The sequence below is a fragment of the Hypomesus transpacificus genome, chromosome 21 (assembly GCF_021917145.1).
Source record: "Hypomesus transpacificus isolate Combined female chromosome 21, fHypTra1, whole genome shotgun sequence".
Taxonomy (NCBI): Eukaryota; Metazoa; Chordata; class Actinopteri; order Osmeriformes; family Osmeridae; genus Hypomesus; species Hypomesus transpacificus.
In genome coordinates, this window is record NC_061080.1 from 7,389,242 (window position 1) to 7,406,285 (window position 17,044).

Sequence of the window (17,044 nt, forward strand, 5' to 3'; positions counted from 1 at the left end):
ATCAGCTGTCAGCAGTGCTTCCACAACCTTTAATACATTTACTTTTGCCAATCCACTGATTGTAGCCAGAATATTGATTGTAGCCGAACATAGTGTAGTTGGGTTTGGTATGAACAAAAATACTGCTTCATCATTACTATAATGTTCCTCCAGGTTTATTGACACACAAGGACTCAGACATATTGATAATTGAGCTTCCAGCTTGAAGTTACTGTCTGAATATAAATAGACTAATCATACTCAAATTTAATTCTCAGAATAATAACACCATAATGCGCCATAGTAAAACAATGAAACTGATGACAGTTTTTAATCTGTGACTTGATAGGTAATATGGTTATGTTCTCTTACCCTTGATGCCACCAATGTTTTAGATGGTAGGCTATTCCACAGTTATTTAAAGGTAACAATGCAGGCTATTATTCATTTAAGCTATAATGTGCTTGTATATAGCTAGGCCTACTTATTAAAATCATACAACTGTTTTAAACATTGATCATTTTATTAATCTTCATTCTCCATACAAAATATCTCAGAGGAATTGCAATTCTTATATGTGTGTAATGTTGGTGACAAAGGTTTGGTCATCAAATTACGTCCTAGTTACGTATGGGCAACGTAACTGTATTAGCTATAGTTGCCAGCTGGTGACTTGTGACCAACGGATAATTGGTCACAAAGTTACCATTGGGAGACGTAACCACAACGTCATGGATTGGTAAGATCTGGTTTAAAGGGGCAATTGACTGCAAAACCGATTTTACCTTGTCATTGTTGAAAAACGACAGTTCGGAGGGTAAACTGAACATACCGTGAATATCAAAGTCTATTGACACCTCTTTCCTATTCAAATCTCAAAAAGAAAAAATTTGGCTGTAAAACGCTAGCTTTTCAACAAAGCCACCGGTCCTACGTAGGACCGGTGATCGCCCTCTTATTGGCTCTGGTCTGTATCTTTGTCACGCCCCAGAATTTACATCCAGACCAGCCAGGGCGATACTAGTTTAGCTGCGCGCTGCTCTGTGTAGGCTACTTATAAGGAATTACAAAGAAGAACGTTTTGAATTATAACAAGGATATTGATTATGGACCACGGTCGTAAATGCTGTGTTCCAGGCTGTACAGGGAAGGCTAACACTTACAGTCTTCCCAAGGAGCCAAACATTCAACAGGCATGGCTGCTGTTGTCTATGAGAAGATCCAGGCGAAGTTCGACACTCAATCATTCATTTGCTCTGAACATTTCACCCAAGACAGTTTTGACAACCTTGGACAATTTCAAGCAGGATATGCTAGGAAGCTGAACCTGGAAAGAGGTGCTGTTCCAACCGTATGCTCATTGCAACCGCAAGCTATAAGGACAGTAAGATGTTGTGCTAACAGTTATTAGCAATGCTAACGTTTCCTGTATATAGCATACCAGGTAGAATGCTAAATACGTTTCTACACACATCAAATGACTCTAGCTAGACTAGCTGTAGTCGGCATTAGAAGGGAAGCTTCCGAAAAATAGCCAGAAAACGAACTGCAGTCTGGCTTATTGCTAACGCCTGTCTAGATAATCTATTTGAAAGAACTGGAGAAAGGCAGGTTTTAGATACAGGATACATTAGCATTGCTAGTAACTGTTACTAGTAACACCTAGACTGTAGGCATGTAAACAAGTTTAGCTTGCTAGTTAACGCAAGAGCATGTGATAATTTAGCCTAGTTTATTGGCAATGGGGCTAACGTTGATTCATGTTCCTGACTGTGTTTCATTCAAATAAATAACCTGTGTAATGAAAATCTACAATTCACGATGCATGTTTGTCCAGATCTTTGTCATGTTATTTTACAGCAAGATATCTAGAGCTAGCCTAGCTAGCTAACTGAAGCCGAGTAGAATCACGATTGCAACAACGTTTGGTTGCTAAGCTGTAGCCTAATGTTCTACCCACCTAAGTCAATCCAGTTTGCTTCAACAACAGAAGTGGAAACAAGTAATGTTATCATTTCAAATGTTATATAGTCAATCTGTTGAAAACAGTGTTGTGTAGACACAATAGATTTATTTGCGCGTTTTTATTTCAAGTCTCCAACTTCAGTGTTTCAGCGAGTGCTGCTGTTGGCCGTGTTGCGTTTTTGCTCCCAGCTTCACTCGTTGATAACCAACCAATCAGCGCGCAGCTTATCTAAATATTAATGAGCATACCATAAAAGGAGAAAAGCTAGTGTTTTTTCCCGGGAACATTTCAGACGATCTGTAAGAGGCCATAGAACAGCACCCGGGCCATTTTCAACCCAACCAATGTTACATACCCTATTCGGAGACCTTAAGGAACAGTGTGAAATACCCCAAAAAAACAGTCAATTGCCCCTTTAAAACTCCTGGTAATGAAATGACCGTCAAATGACGTAACCACAACGTCTCTAGCTGGTAAGTCAGGAACCGACCAAAAAGTACGAACATACAACGTTGCCGTTACGTCGTGTGTTAGCTGGTACGGACACAAAAATCATAATTCAGAGAAAAGTTTATAACGAAAATGCTATGGGATTGCATTTTCATTTGAATTAAGTTAATTATATGTTTAATACAGAATACAGCAAGTTTGGTTTCAATGCATCAAAGAGTTGTAGTCAGGCCGTGCCAGGTGTCTATAAGTTGGATGCGACCCGCAACCAAATCCAAAGAAGAAGAATCTAAACGAAAGTAGTTGGAGAAGGAGAATTGACATATATTGAAGATTGACTACGATAAGGTAGGATGTGCTGCTTGGATGGTCCATGTACCTTGTGGCCATTGGTTTTTCTATTTTGCAACCCGTGTTGACAAACGCAAAATAGGGCCGTAATATCGTTTTGTCATTTTAGTAACTCAAACACACATTTAAGTATTACGGCTTGTTTTTGGTTGTTTTGTTTTTTTGGATATAATGAAATAACAATATAACACAAATGGTATAACGAGCCATTAATCGTTGTTTTGATTATTCCATATCCTTTATGCTAATATCTGCAAAAAATGAAAAATAGCCTCGTAATATCGTTTTGTCCATTTTGGATGTCAGAACCAGATTATGGGTAAAGGCTTGGTTTCCGTTGTTTTGTTTCATTTTGGAATTACGGAATATCCATATAACACAAACGGTATAACGAGCCATTTACTCATTTGTTTGACCGGCCGTATTATGCACACTGGCACAAGTGAAAGAGAGAGAGAGGGGGAGAGACGTGCAATGATTGGGGGTGTTATTACTATCGAACACCAGAGGGCAGCAACGACTAGCTAAAAAAAAAAATGTCCTGTGATCTGTAGGCCTACAATCTTGAAGAATTACCAGCAGGTTCTTTAGTAAAAGACACACACCAAACTGGAGGCACATGTTGACCGAGTTTTCTAGTTGCTACTTAATTAATAAATCTTTGATGAACCCAAGTTTCTTTAAAATATATTAGAAACATTACAAGACGGGGCTCCAGTGTGTGTTCAAACAAGGCCAAAAGTGTCAGACGGCATCGGTTGAAAAAGATAATCATACCCTTGCAAGAAACACTCCACGCAATCATAGTGAGCAAGTTGAGGTCATGAGGGCTACCTTTGCATTTTACATAGACACACAACTGACAGAGGCACTGTTGTGGATACTGTTTTCAAAGTTCTGATCATATTCAATGTCCAAATTCAACTTCTTCAAAGTCCATAAACAACACGGAGCAGCAACGAGAGGGTTCCCAGGAAAATCAGATTTCATTTGTCTGTGCTACACCTTTTATATCCAACAAATTACACCCCTGAACTTTTAAAACAAATCTTTTGGCCTACTACAATTGTAAATAACCTATGAATTATGCTCCAATTGGGCCTTGATGCAATGCTATGTCATATTTTCAGCTGTTTCTGCAACATTTTTGGGGACTAACCAGGGACCAAACCAGTTCCTCTATTCTGCCCTACTACATGTGTTTTCCAACACCAGCTGCAATCAACCCTGGGTTATAGCCCTTCACCATTGAATGGTGCCATTCATTCTTCACAGGTCACAGGCATCAAGTCAAAGTGAATAGTAACTGGTCCAACTCCATATCCAAGCCCATGGTATCTGTGGAGGAATACAGTCATCACACTTGTTAAATCCTCCCCACACAAGTCCAATGACTTTAATAACGTGTGTGTAGGCCCATGCTATAGCAGGTTGCAGACATACAACACAGATGAGAGTGAATTAGAGATAATGGTAATGGGAGGGTGTTGCACTTTTCTGCTTCTCTTTTTCTCCACTCACTTTACCTTCTCACGCTTTCCAATTGTTTAAGTCTCTATACTCTATTCTCTCTGTATCCTGCATAAAAGATGACTGTGTACTGTATATCAAAACAATCCGGCATATCAATCCATATATCTCTCCACACTGAGATCCCATCACCCTTTCCCAGCCCACTGCTGTTTTCAACTAACTTATATACTACAACAGCATAATACAATCCCTGAAATTCAGATATGGCTTTTGATTTTGGAGTGCCACCCCAAGATTTCAGTGGCCCCATCTGGCCACTCCTATAAAACATTTCTGGGGGTGCCACTGCTTCTGCCTGTTTATGCTTGCACTGCAATGAAGAAAACGATAGGACAACAATAATGTTTAATGTAACTGGCCCCTCTAACAGCACCACTGGCCCCAATGTAACTGCCCCCCCCCTCATGGTCTAGAACCTTGCCTAGCTACATTGCAAATCAAGACAAGAGCCTTTTCATAAGGCCCAGTGGCAGACATACTGTCTGAGGCTGTCAAATATCAGCACTCATGGAATGCCTCCTGTACAATTAAAGTAGGCCTACTTGGTTGGAACTAACTTAATATTTAAATTACGAACAAACAACAAGAAAAATGGTATGTAGACACAGCCGCCCCTCTAATTGCATTCATTCTCATTCCTGTGGCTACGGTGGTCTCAAGCTAGTATACTAACTTTAAGCACAGAAGTATAGGCTACTATACCAATCGTCACAAGCAGAACAGTAATTTCTTTTCTCAGGACATTTTAAAATGGTGTGTAACAGCGTGAATGCATTGATGTTGGCTAAACAAGTGTAGTGTTGTACATTGATGGAAAATATTATGTTTTTTATTAATAAAAAGGGAAGATTTCCTCACTGATTGCCTCAATGCACTTCATTAAAACGTACAACAGAGCTGAAAGGTAATTTAGGTGGGGGGAGGCATGGTTGGGGAGGGTTTCTTGCACAGGTGTGATTGTCTTTTTCAACTGATACCATCGGGCCCTTTTGGCCTTGTTTGAACACACACTGGAGCCCCGTCTTGTAATGTTTCTAAAATATATTAAAGAAACTTGGGTTCATCAAAGATTTATTAACTAAGTAGCAAGTAGCAAACTCGGTCAACATGTGCTTCCAGTTTGGTGTGGGTCTTCTACTTAAGAACCTGCTGCTATGTCGTCAAGAGTGTAGGCCTACAGATCACAGGTCGTTGCTGTCCTCTGGTGTTCGGAAGTAATAACACTCCCAATCGTTTAGCATCTCTCCCTCTCTTTTTCACTTGTGCCAGTATGCACAATACGGCCGATCAAACAAACGAGTAGGCTAAATGGCTCGTTATACCGTTTGTGTTATATGGATATTCCGTAATTCCAAAATGAAACAAAACAACGGAAACCAAGCCTTTCCCCATAATCTGGTTCTGACATCCAAAATGAACAAATCGATATTACAAGGCTATTTTTTTGTTGTTGCAGATATTAGCATAAAGGATATGGAATAATCAAAACAACGATTAATGGCTCGTTATACCATTTGTGTTATATGGTTATTTCATTATAAAAAAAACCCCGAAACAACCAAAAACAAGCCGTAATACTTAAATGTGTGTTTGAGTTACTAAAATGACAAAACGATATTACGGCCCTATATTGTGTTTGTCAACACGGGTTGCAAAATAGAAAAACCAATGGCCACAAGGTACACGGACCTTGGATACACGTCTCAAGAAAATTGAATCTATATGGCTATGTATTTAATCGTTTTAATGTAATATACTGATCAACTCTCAGTGAATTGTTAATTAAAATGTTACGCCCATGAAAGTTAGCTTGTGTAACACCATCATTCACCTAGCTCTTGATGCTCGTTAGAAATTTGACGAAAATGTTGATATAATACAAATTAAAAACTTTGTCACAGCATTGTACTTTAATACATAGATACACACCTATAAAACATTCTGGTTTTAAAATCCAATAAGGATATGCCTAGAAATTTTATTTTCCTCATGTTAGCAGTTAGCCAGGGGGGTCCCATTATCATCCACCCACCACTTTCAATTAAGAAATGGCAAGTTTGACGCTGCGGAAGGCAGATGCTAGAGCGTATTTACATAGGCTACACAAATCTCAAAGTAAGATTCTCTAATTTGGCGTGCAGCAATATAAGTTGTCTACATATAGGTGAGATAGCCTTCTTTCGTTACTGCTGCATATCTTCTGTAAGAAATTTACGGAAGAATCGGTCGTGGACGATAATGGAGGTCTGGAAAGTTGGCGAGTTTGAATGGACGATGGGGCCGATTACTCCAACATTGGTTTATATCAGTTTGCCAACTCTGTACTACTAGGCTAGCCTACATTTATGGCTAGCTGAAGTTGGGATATTTCTTATAACCTGTGTAGGGCTGTTTTGGCAGCCCCTTTGTCACTGGTCACCCAGACAGTTGTTGATTTGCATGAATGCTAAAATGACAATCACACCTTAATGACCACCTCTGGAACCCTATAACTTGGCTTGGCCTGTCGAATATTTTGGACTAGTAAATACTTTTTTATATATGGCCTTACCTTTAAGCCAGATGGAGGCTCAACAGCGCCACCTTGAAGTGTTAATTTGTAAAATTTAAAATGTGTCTTGTATTCCAATCAGTCCAATGTATGCTGCTACCGGGTTGAAAATGTGTATGTTGCTCCATTGTGAGACATTTCATGCAGAGTGTGACAATGACATTCGAAACTTGAATATAATTCTTTTTACAGTGCATTACGCAAACGTATGAAGAAAAAAAATGCCAAAGTTTACTTTTGTAGTGCTGATTATATATAACTTTTATTGATCTATAATAAATGCACATTTTACATTTCTGGTCAATCTGATGTAAAATTGGGGATGATATTGGTGTAAAACACTGAAGGACTGAAAATCTTTGTGTCTAATCCAATATGTAATGATGGTAATCAATGACACAAATATGTGTTCTAGAAAGAGTGGTCTGGAGTCGCAGAGGTCCGATAATATCAGCTTTAATGCAGCAGTTGGAAATCAACAAGTACAGAGCTCTGGGGTTGTCTACGTTTCCCTACCCGCAACAGAGTTTGGGCTGGTTCACGAAGTCCAACTGGCTATCTGTCCCTGCCCCAGCACATATTATACAGTGCAATTGAAACAGAAATATCAAAAAAGGGTTGAGCTTGTTCTCTCGTGTATCAGGGAGTTTGTTCTTCCCCACGCATCCCTTCTGCTCGGGTGCTGTCTCAGCCTGGATTCAAGGTTGCTTCTGAAATGGAGAGATAACAACACAAAATACAGCCTGTTTCCCACACCCTGTGTGAGACACAATGTTTTAAGCATGAGCACACTTCTAAGTTCATAAGATATACATTTAATAAGCACAAAACATAACTTTAATACATGTATCCTGTATAAAGTCTTACGAGCATTGTTCCCGTTGCTATATAGTGCACAGTGCCCGTGATGCATTTGGTGATTAAGTTGCCACAAATATTAATAACTGGAATTATAGATAGTGCCATGCCCATGATACAGCTAATGATTATAGCACTAGAATTATACTGTAATGTATTATAAATTCTTTAACACAAATGACTAAAATAACCGCAAATGTATTCCATTAAACAATAGATCGAGACGTTGAATGACGCCATATTTGCAGTTCAATTAAATATTTCAAGTTTACATGGTTAGAGTTAGAAAAAAGAACATCTTAACAATTTATATATCACATTAAGGTATTTATGAATAGATTATTATATAATGGAGGTGTTGAAGAGGTAATTTAATATCAATAATAGTATTAAATGCTGTGACGGCCGCACCCTAGGCCACACAAACCCTAACCCCTATGTTATTGTAACATTCCGCTGTCACTTGTTATTTTATCCCTGGGCGATGATATACGCAATGCCCACACACACATATCAACCAGTAAATACATTATACATAGACTCACATCTGGGGCCTGTACTACGAATCAAGATTTGGCGTTAGCGAGGTAACTTCAGGTTTAACCCAGGGTTTTCTGTACTACGACGGTGGATCACTTGTTACCGGGGTAGATCGCCATGGTAACACATGCTGAACGGCTAACCTGGTCGGGAGCAGGATAAGTTGAAGATCAGATATCAACCGGTATAAAAACCCCGCCCATTAACTCATTCTTGACGATAATGTCGTCACCGTTCATAGTAGATCCTGTGCAGCTTGGTGCGCGGATAGTGAGAGGTGCGCTCAGACGAGCCAGAACATTTAGAGACCAACAAAACCCTTTCGCATTCCCTCATGAGTATCTTTCTGAAAGATATAGATTCTTAACAGAGGGAATTACGTATATTGCCAGCTTCTTGAGCCGTATGTTGCTAATGCAACGCATTGAAACTGTGCACTCAGTCCCACAGACTAGCGTTTCGTTATCTCGTCATGGGTAGTTTTATAGTGTGGGTGATGCGGAGTGATGAAAAATAGATCAGCTATCCAAAGTGCCCTTTGTGAAAACTTTGGACTCTAATATGTTGACAAAATGAAACAAGGTTTTTCTGACTTTCTGATTTCCGTTCTGGAAATGTATGCAAAGAATATCATATTTTACAACTTAATCATTTGCTCATTTAAACATAGGCCTACATTTACAGGAAACTAGTAATGAAAACATTATTTGACCTACTATTGGTTTTATGTTGATATTTTATGCCTATTCACTGGGGTGTCTCCCCTTAACCCCTTTGTCCTTGGGTTGCTTTGACCCATTTTCTAATCATTTCCATGTCAGAAAATTGGGGTTTCTTTCAACCAAAACCTTTCAAACCAAAAAGAACAATGGGTATCTGTACAAAGCTCTTCACAAGTGATACATAAATGACCATTTCACTACTTTCATTGAATTTTGATGTTTCATTCACTTTTATAGCATTTTTCAAAAATAATAAATAGGACATTGAAAGAGAGAAGTGGTGAAAACCCCCACAAAAGATTCAAAAGGCACAACAAAAAAGCCACAAAAAGATCAAAACGTAGACAAAAGTTTAACAAATACATCGTCATGTGTTCTTCCTCCCCTAGGAACTGGAAAAATATGTCAGTGTAATTAAGTTTAGTGTCATTCATTCAGTCATGTACTATCTCTTCTCATATTCCAGTTTCTCTGTCTCCAGCCTTGTTTTTTTTTATTAAAAGCCTCTTATAATCGAGCTCCAGGGTTCTTTTACTCAGGGCCCTCACATTGTCTGGTCCGACCTGAAACAAATGAAGAACATTGTCCCTTTGCAAGGCACACTTGGAGAAAGTTGAAGGTGTCCATTTGACTACTGTGGTTCATTGCTTATACCTTGTGTCTTTGTCTTGGCCTTAAAGTGGGGGCCCTAGGCTCAGGGGGACGACGAAGTTCCTCTTCCTGCTGAGTTTAACACCATAGAAATTTAATCAATTGAGTCATATTTGAAATGAGCACTTTAAGGACTTGTGTCTTATGTTGAAACCACCACCATTAGCAAGTCATTACAGACACTTCCATCAGAGCCACACGTTCACACACTCTCACCATCTGTGTTACAAGTGGTAAATAAAACTCAAAAGTTTACCCCCAAAATGAGCAGCCAGACACAGTTTCCTGATCATCTAGGACCTCCACTTGAGAAAGTAAATAGTATATTTGATCAATATTCAGCAACCACATACGGCATACATACTAGCATATGACTATTAGTTTCACTGTTACCTCTGTATGGCACAGTGGGTGGTGGCAGCAACACCACTGTATTTCCTGGCACTGCAGAGAACAGTAATACATTTCACTCCTACAATATTCATAAATAATTGTTGAATGAACATGGTCACATAGATTACTTGAAACATACATATGCCTGGGCTTCCAACCTGCTGCCACCAGTTGCCTAATTTTTCTTCATGTTGGCTGCAGGCAATTTCATTGTTCTATAGGTCTTTTGTAGCTATACAATGTCCTACAAAAGGGACTTATTCAGGCAATTCAGCCTTGTACTTGTTGGCCTTAAAATATGTGCAAGTATTGCCTACTGCTACTTACCGTTTTGAATTATGGTTTTATATTTATTTAGCATTTGCTCCAACGATCGTTTGCCACTGCAGGGTTGCAACTAAAATAATACAGCAACACAAGTTTAACGTTGTGGAATGCACCCGTGTAATTATGGTCACATCTTCAATAAGTCATGTAGGCCTAGCTTACGCATTTACAGCGTATGCTATTTCCTGCCAGCTTGGCAGCAGCGACTTTGTTGAATTGTGCCTGTATTATATGTCTGTATTCCTGATAGGCTTGTATTACAATATTTCACACAGGAGGAGTAGACAAAGTTTGTAAGATTATTGTCTGCTCCTCCTGCGTGAAATATGCGGCTCTTGTTTTGTCCATGTTTGCGATTGGACATACAATGCAAACACCGCCCCTTTATGTGAACGCGCACGTCTCTAGATTGGAAAGATCTGTGTTGAGTTAGAGAGTTGATAACTGCCGTCGTAGTACCGCTTATCGTGACTGCGATTGTTAGGCTTCGTGTAGCCGGGTAACTGAAAGTAATCCAGAGCATGTTGATCTTGATTCGTAGTACAGACCCCTGTTCTTTGTTTTCTTTGTTTTATGTGGTTGTGTGATTTAGAGCATGGCACACTTCAAATTGTGGTTAATTGGGTGTAATTGGAAGGTACCAGGTCCCTAAGGAGAGCAGGGAGGATGTGTTAAAGCAATTGTTTACTTAGGTGTTGATATGGCTTTTTCCACCCCCCACATGTCTGTATTGGTTTGACCCGTTGGGATATATACTCCATGTCTGTTGGGAGAAAGGGGGGGGCCTGGCTTGGTGTGCTCAGACATGTGTCGGTGTCTCTGTTGGGAACAATAAAGAAATATGAAAACTGCCCACGATTCCTCGTGCTTTGCTGGGCGGTCCCTCACATATGGTGGCAGCGGTGGGATACACCAGTAGAGGGCGTGGCTGGATTCTATTTTTTTTTTCGTTTTTTTTCCTGGAGCCATGATACGTGGAGGCAAGACTGGGAGAGGGAGCCGGGCTGCTGGAGGCCGGGAACCAAGGCCAGAGCCAAACAAGCCTACTGAAGCTGATTTAGTGGTGGAGGATGAAGCCACTGGAATGGTCACCAGTGCTGAGGATGAAGAGGGGAGGGAGCCAACAATTGCAGACTTGGCTAGTATCCTTCGAGCCCACATGGGGCAACAGCATGGCCGGGAAGTCCGACTGAAACAGGAAGCGGAACGCCAAGAGCAGCGGTTCAAGGCATTACAACATCAGTTTGGACTTCTCCAACTGGAAGTGGAGGCTCGAACTTCTCCAGACCCCGAGCCATGTGGGACCTCGGCGAAGGAATGCTCAGAACAGGATTCCTCTCATCCCGGTGCGCATGGGGTTCACCTATCGCAGGGGGAACACACCAGGTCAGGTCAGTCTCGGTTCCTACCGGAGCCTAGGTTGGAGAAATTGACAGAGTTGGATGATGTGGAACATTTTCTCACTACCTTTGAACGTATTGCAGTAGCATGTCGGTGGCCTAGGCTGGATTGGGCTTTTCGTCTCATTCCCCTACTGACTGGCAAAGCCAGAAGTGCCTATGTACATATGGACATGGATGATGCACTTGACTATGAAATGGTTAAAAGTGCGATCCTTAAAAAATATGATATAAACCCTGAGACCTACAGGCAAGGATTCCGCTCGCTGGAGGTGGAGTCAGAGGAAAACCCTAAGGAGCTGTATGTGCGGTTAAAAGGGCTCTATGGGAAGTGGGTCCAGCCTAAGGGTAAAAGTGGTGAAGAGATTGGGGAAATTCTGATCCTCGAACAATTCTTGAACACGTTATCTCCTGAGCTTCAGGTCTGGGTCAGGGAGCATGACCCTCGAACGGCAGCTGAGGCTGCAGCACTGGCTGATGTGTTTGTGGCGGCCCGAGGGAAGGACCAGCCATGGAGTTTTGTTTCCTGGAAGACGGGCAGGGACCACCGACGACCCTGGTCTTCCCAGCCTGACCTAAAGTCAACTACGGATATGAGTACGCCATTTGCGAAAGAGAACCGGCCAGTACAACCACCCTTTAGAGCAGACGGGGAAACCGCTAATCTGCTATTTGTGTGGACAAGAGGGCCACACCAAACTACGATGCCCCCAGAGCGTAGTTAAGCTCACAAAAATGTTTCGCACCAGGTCGTAAACGGAGGCCTAGGGGTAAAGTTGAGAAGGTCTTGAGGGAGACCCTTATTGAAATTAATGGCCAGGAGCTTAGGGCTCTCATAGACACGGGCAGCATGCAGACTTTAGTGCGTAGGCAATATGTACCATCTAACATGATATGCTCTGAGGAGACTGTCCCTATTTGTTGTGTGCATGGGAATGAGAGGCCTTACCCCACAGACGATCTTTACATAAAGGTACAAGGGCAGCTCTATCTTTTGAAGGTGGGGGTTGCTGATAACCTGCCATATCCGGCTGTGCTTGGCCATGACTTACCGGTGCTCGTTGACTTACTGATTCCGAGCCAAAGTTGTAATGTGGCCATCACAAGAGCACGAGTGAGACAGCAAGAGGATTCCTCTCAAACTCTTAGCACCCTGCCCTTTTACGAGGCCGACTTGGATGTAGGGCCAGGGAAGCCCCACAAGACACGTCGCCAGAGAAGACAGGATAAGTTTCTGCGCACAGCGGTAGATCCATCAGGTGAGCTGACCCCAGAGCTGCCTTTAGGTTTTAATCTCCCTACGGATGTGGTTCAGATGCAGCAAGGGGACGCGAGCCTGGTTCCCTGTTTTCAAAAAGCTCTAGAGGCAAGGAATGCTCAGATTCGGCAAGACGGTGGCAGTGAAGGCAGATTTTTCGAGCAAAACGGTGTCCTGTATCAGCAGATTGGGCAAGTCAAGCAGTTGGTGGTTCCCCAAACAGCCAGAGAGACAGTACTCGTTTTAGGTCATTCAGTTCCCTGGGCCGGCCACCTAGGGAAACATAAAACCATAGCCCGGATTCAACGCAATTTTTATTGGCCCGGTTTACGGGCAGAGGTCGGTCCTCAGTTTTGTAGGAGTTGCCCTCAATGCCAAAGGACTGCACCCAGAGGACTGGCTCGAGTCCCCCTCCAACCTCTGCCCATTATTGGAACTCTGTTTGATTGTCTTGGAATGGACATTGTGGGCCCTGTAGAAAGGAGCAAATCTGGGTATCGTTTCATGTTGGTAATTACTGACTATGCCACAAGATACCCGGAGGTCTTTCCTTTAAAATCAATCATAGCCAAGTCTGTTGCATTCTGTCTGGTGCAGTTTTTTTTCCAGGGTGGGGTTTCCCCGGGAGATACTCACGGATCAAGGAACCAACTTTATGTCCAAACTGCTAAAGGAGGTGTACCAACTGCTAGGCATCAGAAGCCTGCGGATTACGCCCTATCATCCACAAACGGATGGGTTAACTGAGAGGTTCAATCAGACCCTCAAACAGATGCTTCGCAAGTTTGTTGACGACACAGGCTCTGACTGGGACCAGTGGCTTCCCTACCTCCTTTTTGCCTACCGAGAAGTAACTCAAGCCTCTTCTGGGTTTTCACCTTTTGAACTACTCTATGGTCATGAGGTAAGGGGGCCTCTGACCCTGCTTAAAGAGATATGGGAGGGTGACCAGGGAAGGGGGGGGGTCTGTTAATGTTGTCTCCCATGTTGTCCAGATGAGGGAAAGACTGGAGAAGATGAGCTCGCTGGCTCAACACCACATGATGGAGGCACAACGATACCAGAAAACGTGGTATGACAAATCTGCCCGGGAGAGGAGTTTTGACATTGGCCAGAAGGTGTTGGTGATGCTTCCCACTACAGAAAGCAAGCTGTTGGCCAAGTGGCAAGGGCCCTTTGACGTGAAGGAAAGGCTAGGACCTACAACCTACAAGATTTCTACCCCAGGGCAGGGGCGTTCTACTAGGGTTCTACATGTGAATCTCCTTAAGGAGTGGACATCCAGACCTGGGACAGAGGTATTGCTGATCAGAAGGGTGGAGGAGGAAGATGATGTGGAGGACCAGTACCTGCCGGTTCCAACCTTGCCCGTCCTTGACTTGGATCATTTTGGGGAGGCTCAAGAATCTCAGGTGAGAGCCCTGTGTGATCCAGAAATGTTTCAGGAGAATCCTGGCCTCACCAATGTAGTAGAACATGACATTGTGCTGAAGGAAGATGCACCTGTGAGGCGTATGAGTTACAGGATTCCCGAACGGCTCCTGGTCTCCCTGAAGGAGGAAGTGGACCTGATGTTGTCGCTGGGGGTCATTGAGGCTTCAAAGAGTGAGTGGTGCAATCCCATTGTCCTAGTGCCGAAGAAGGATGGCACCACAAGGTTTTGTATGGACTTTCGGTACTTGAATTCAGTTTCAAAGTTCGATTCTTATCCAACTCCCCGGATTGATGACCTAATTGACCGCTTGGGCAAGGCAAAGTACCTGACAACCATTGATCTGTGCAAGGGGTATTGGCAAGTCCCTTTGACCCTAAGGTCGCGGGAGTTGACGGCCTTTCGGACGCCACGGGGTCTTTATCAGTTTACGGTCCTGCCATTTGGATTACATGGAGCCCCGGCTACATTCCAGAGGCTCATGGATCAGGTTTTGTCACGGGTGTCTGATTTTTCTTCTGCTTATCTCAATGACATTGTTATTCACAGTGCCTCCTGGGAAACACACTTGGAACACCTGGCAGGGGTTTTCACGCGTCTGCGTGCCGCTGGTTTGACCATCAACCCCTCCAAATGTGCGTTCGCCAAAACTGAGACTGAGTATCTGGGCTATATCATTGGGAACGGCATGGTTAAGCCCCAGGTCCAGAAAGTGCAAGCCTTGGAGTCCTGTCCACGGCCTCAAACTAGGAAGCAGCTCAAGTCTTTCCTGTGAATGTCAGGTTGGTACCACCGATTCATTCCTAACTATTCTGATAGAGCTGCAGATACAGATGGCCACAGATATGACCAGCCTGAAAGGCCCAAACCAGCTGCAGTCGACAACGGAAGTAGAGACGGCTTTCGAGGACATCCAGCAGGCTCTGAGTAAGAACCCAGTGTTATACAATCCAGATTTTAATGAACAGTTTATCTTACAAACTGATGCTTCGGATCGTGGACTGGGCGCTGTTTTACTCCAAGGGGTGCCTCGTGACTGCCATCATCAAGGTGGCCTTCATCAGTCGCAAGTTGTTCCCCCGGGAGGTCCGTTATTCTACGATCGAGAAGGAGTGCCTGGCGGTTAAGTGGGCCCTCGATTCTCTTAAGTACTACCTCTTGGGGAGGGAGTTCACCTTGGAAACGGTAAAAAACGGACCCATCTGCAAATGACGCAACCACACTTCACAATTTCCCCAGAAATTGTACCCTGTCTAGTTGTTTGTCAATTCGTTTATGTATATATTTATTTGTTGAAATTAAATGAAATGTTATGAAAATGTCAGAGCGCGAAATAGTTTGTCAGTAGTGTGATTTGTCAGACCTATGGAGTTAGATTAGTTTCATAATTCAAACAAACAAACGCAACACGATTCAAACAAATTTAACACGATCCAAACAAACGTAACACGATTCATACAAACATAACACGATTCAAACAAACAAACATAACACGATTCAAACAAACGTAACACGATTTTCAAATGTATTTCGTGATTCACAATTGTAACGCGATTCACAAATAAATGACCCTATTACATTCGTTTGCAACCTGACAAACACAAGTTACAAATCCCTGCATTCGTTGGTGTGAATCCTTGCATTCGTTCGTGTGGATTTTTGGAACTTTCCTGACGCGCTTTGATCCACAAATGCATTTTTTCTAAAAGATATCCTCAGCAGCCTATCAGATCGTCTCTTCCAATTTTAGCCAATCACATTAACGTGTCTATGTGGACTTCAACAACCTGCCATAATGACGGACATCGTCTCCTTCAGATCATGAGCAATGTCGTCTGGTAGCATGTAGGTGAAATATTGCTTGTTAATCTTATTAAACCGATGATCATACCTGATTAAATATTGTTGAGAATGGCAGGATTCATGTTTAGTCATTTTCCGTGTTTCCTAGGCTAACGCAGAGCCCGGTGATTGGCTAAAATTGGAAGAGACGATCTGATAGGCTGCTGAGAATATCTTTTAGAAAAAATGCATTTGTGGATCAAAGCGCGTCAGGAAAGTTCCAAAAATCCACACGAACGAATGCAAGGATTCACACCAACGAATGCAGGGATTTGTAACTTGTGTTTGTCAGGTTGCAAACGAATGTAATAGGGTCATTTATTTGTGAATCGCGTTACAATTGTGAATCACGAAATACATTTGAAAATCGTGTTACGTTTGTTTGAATCGTGTTATGTTTGTTTGTTTGTTTGAATCGTGTAAGGTTTGTATGATTCGTGTTACGTTTGTTTGGATCGTGTTAAATTTGTTTGAATCGTGTTGCGTTTGTTTGTTTGAATTATGAAACTAATCTAACTCCATACAGACCTGACAGTTTCTGATGTGCTCTCTGTCTATATTGTGGATCCCACATCCCAGATGGTCAAAGGCAGCCAAACAAAGGCAATTTGTCTATCATTGAGAAAACTATTAATTATGTTACTTCATTCTTAATATTTTCCAGATACTGAAGCTGTGAATGCGGTAGTGAAGGTAAGCATAAATTATTGATGAAAGTGGTGTGGCTTACTGTAGCCTACTGTTGTTTTACTGCTGTTATGTAATAATTCCTGCCCCAAAGTCTTGATTAC

At 42.2% G+C, this 17,044-nt stretch overlaps 2 protein-coding genes across 2 annotated transcripts; both read left to right on the plus strand.

Moving 5' to 3' along the window:
• Positions 1 to 10,819: 10,819 nt before the first annotated feature.
• LOC124483360 lies at positions 10,820 to 12,456 on the plus strand. Its single transcript, XM_047043779.1, has one exon. The coding sequence runs from the start codon at positions 11,289 to 11,291 to the stop codon at positions 12,444 to 12,446; it is 1,158 nt and encodes a 385-aa protein (XP_046899735.1). The 5' UTR covers positions 10,820 to 11,288; the 3' UTR covers positions 12,447 to 12,456.
• Positions 12,456 to 13,741, plus strand: LOC124483361. Its single transcript, XM_047043780.1, has one exon. It carries the CDS (start codon positions 12,572 to 12,574, stop codon positions 13,724 to 13,726), a length of 1,155 nt encoding a protein of 384 aa, XP_046899736.1. The 5' UTR covers positions 12,456 to 12,571; the 3' UTR covers positions 13,727 to 13,741.
• Positions 13,742 to 17,044: the final 3,303 nt, after the last annotated feature.

Coding starts and splice junctions, on each gene's coding strand:
- LOC124483360 (XM_047043779.1), top strand. CDS start 11,289: ATGATACGTGGAGGCAAGACTGGGAGAGGGAGCCGGGCTGCTGGAGGC.
- LOC124483361 (XM_047043780.1), top strand. CDS start 12,572: ATGCAGACTTTAGTGCGTAGGCAATATGTACCATCTAACATGATATGC.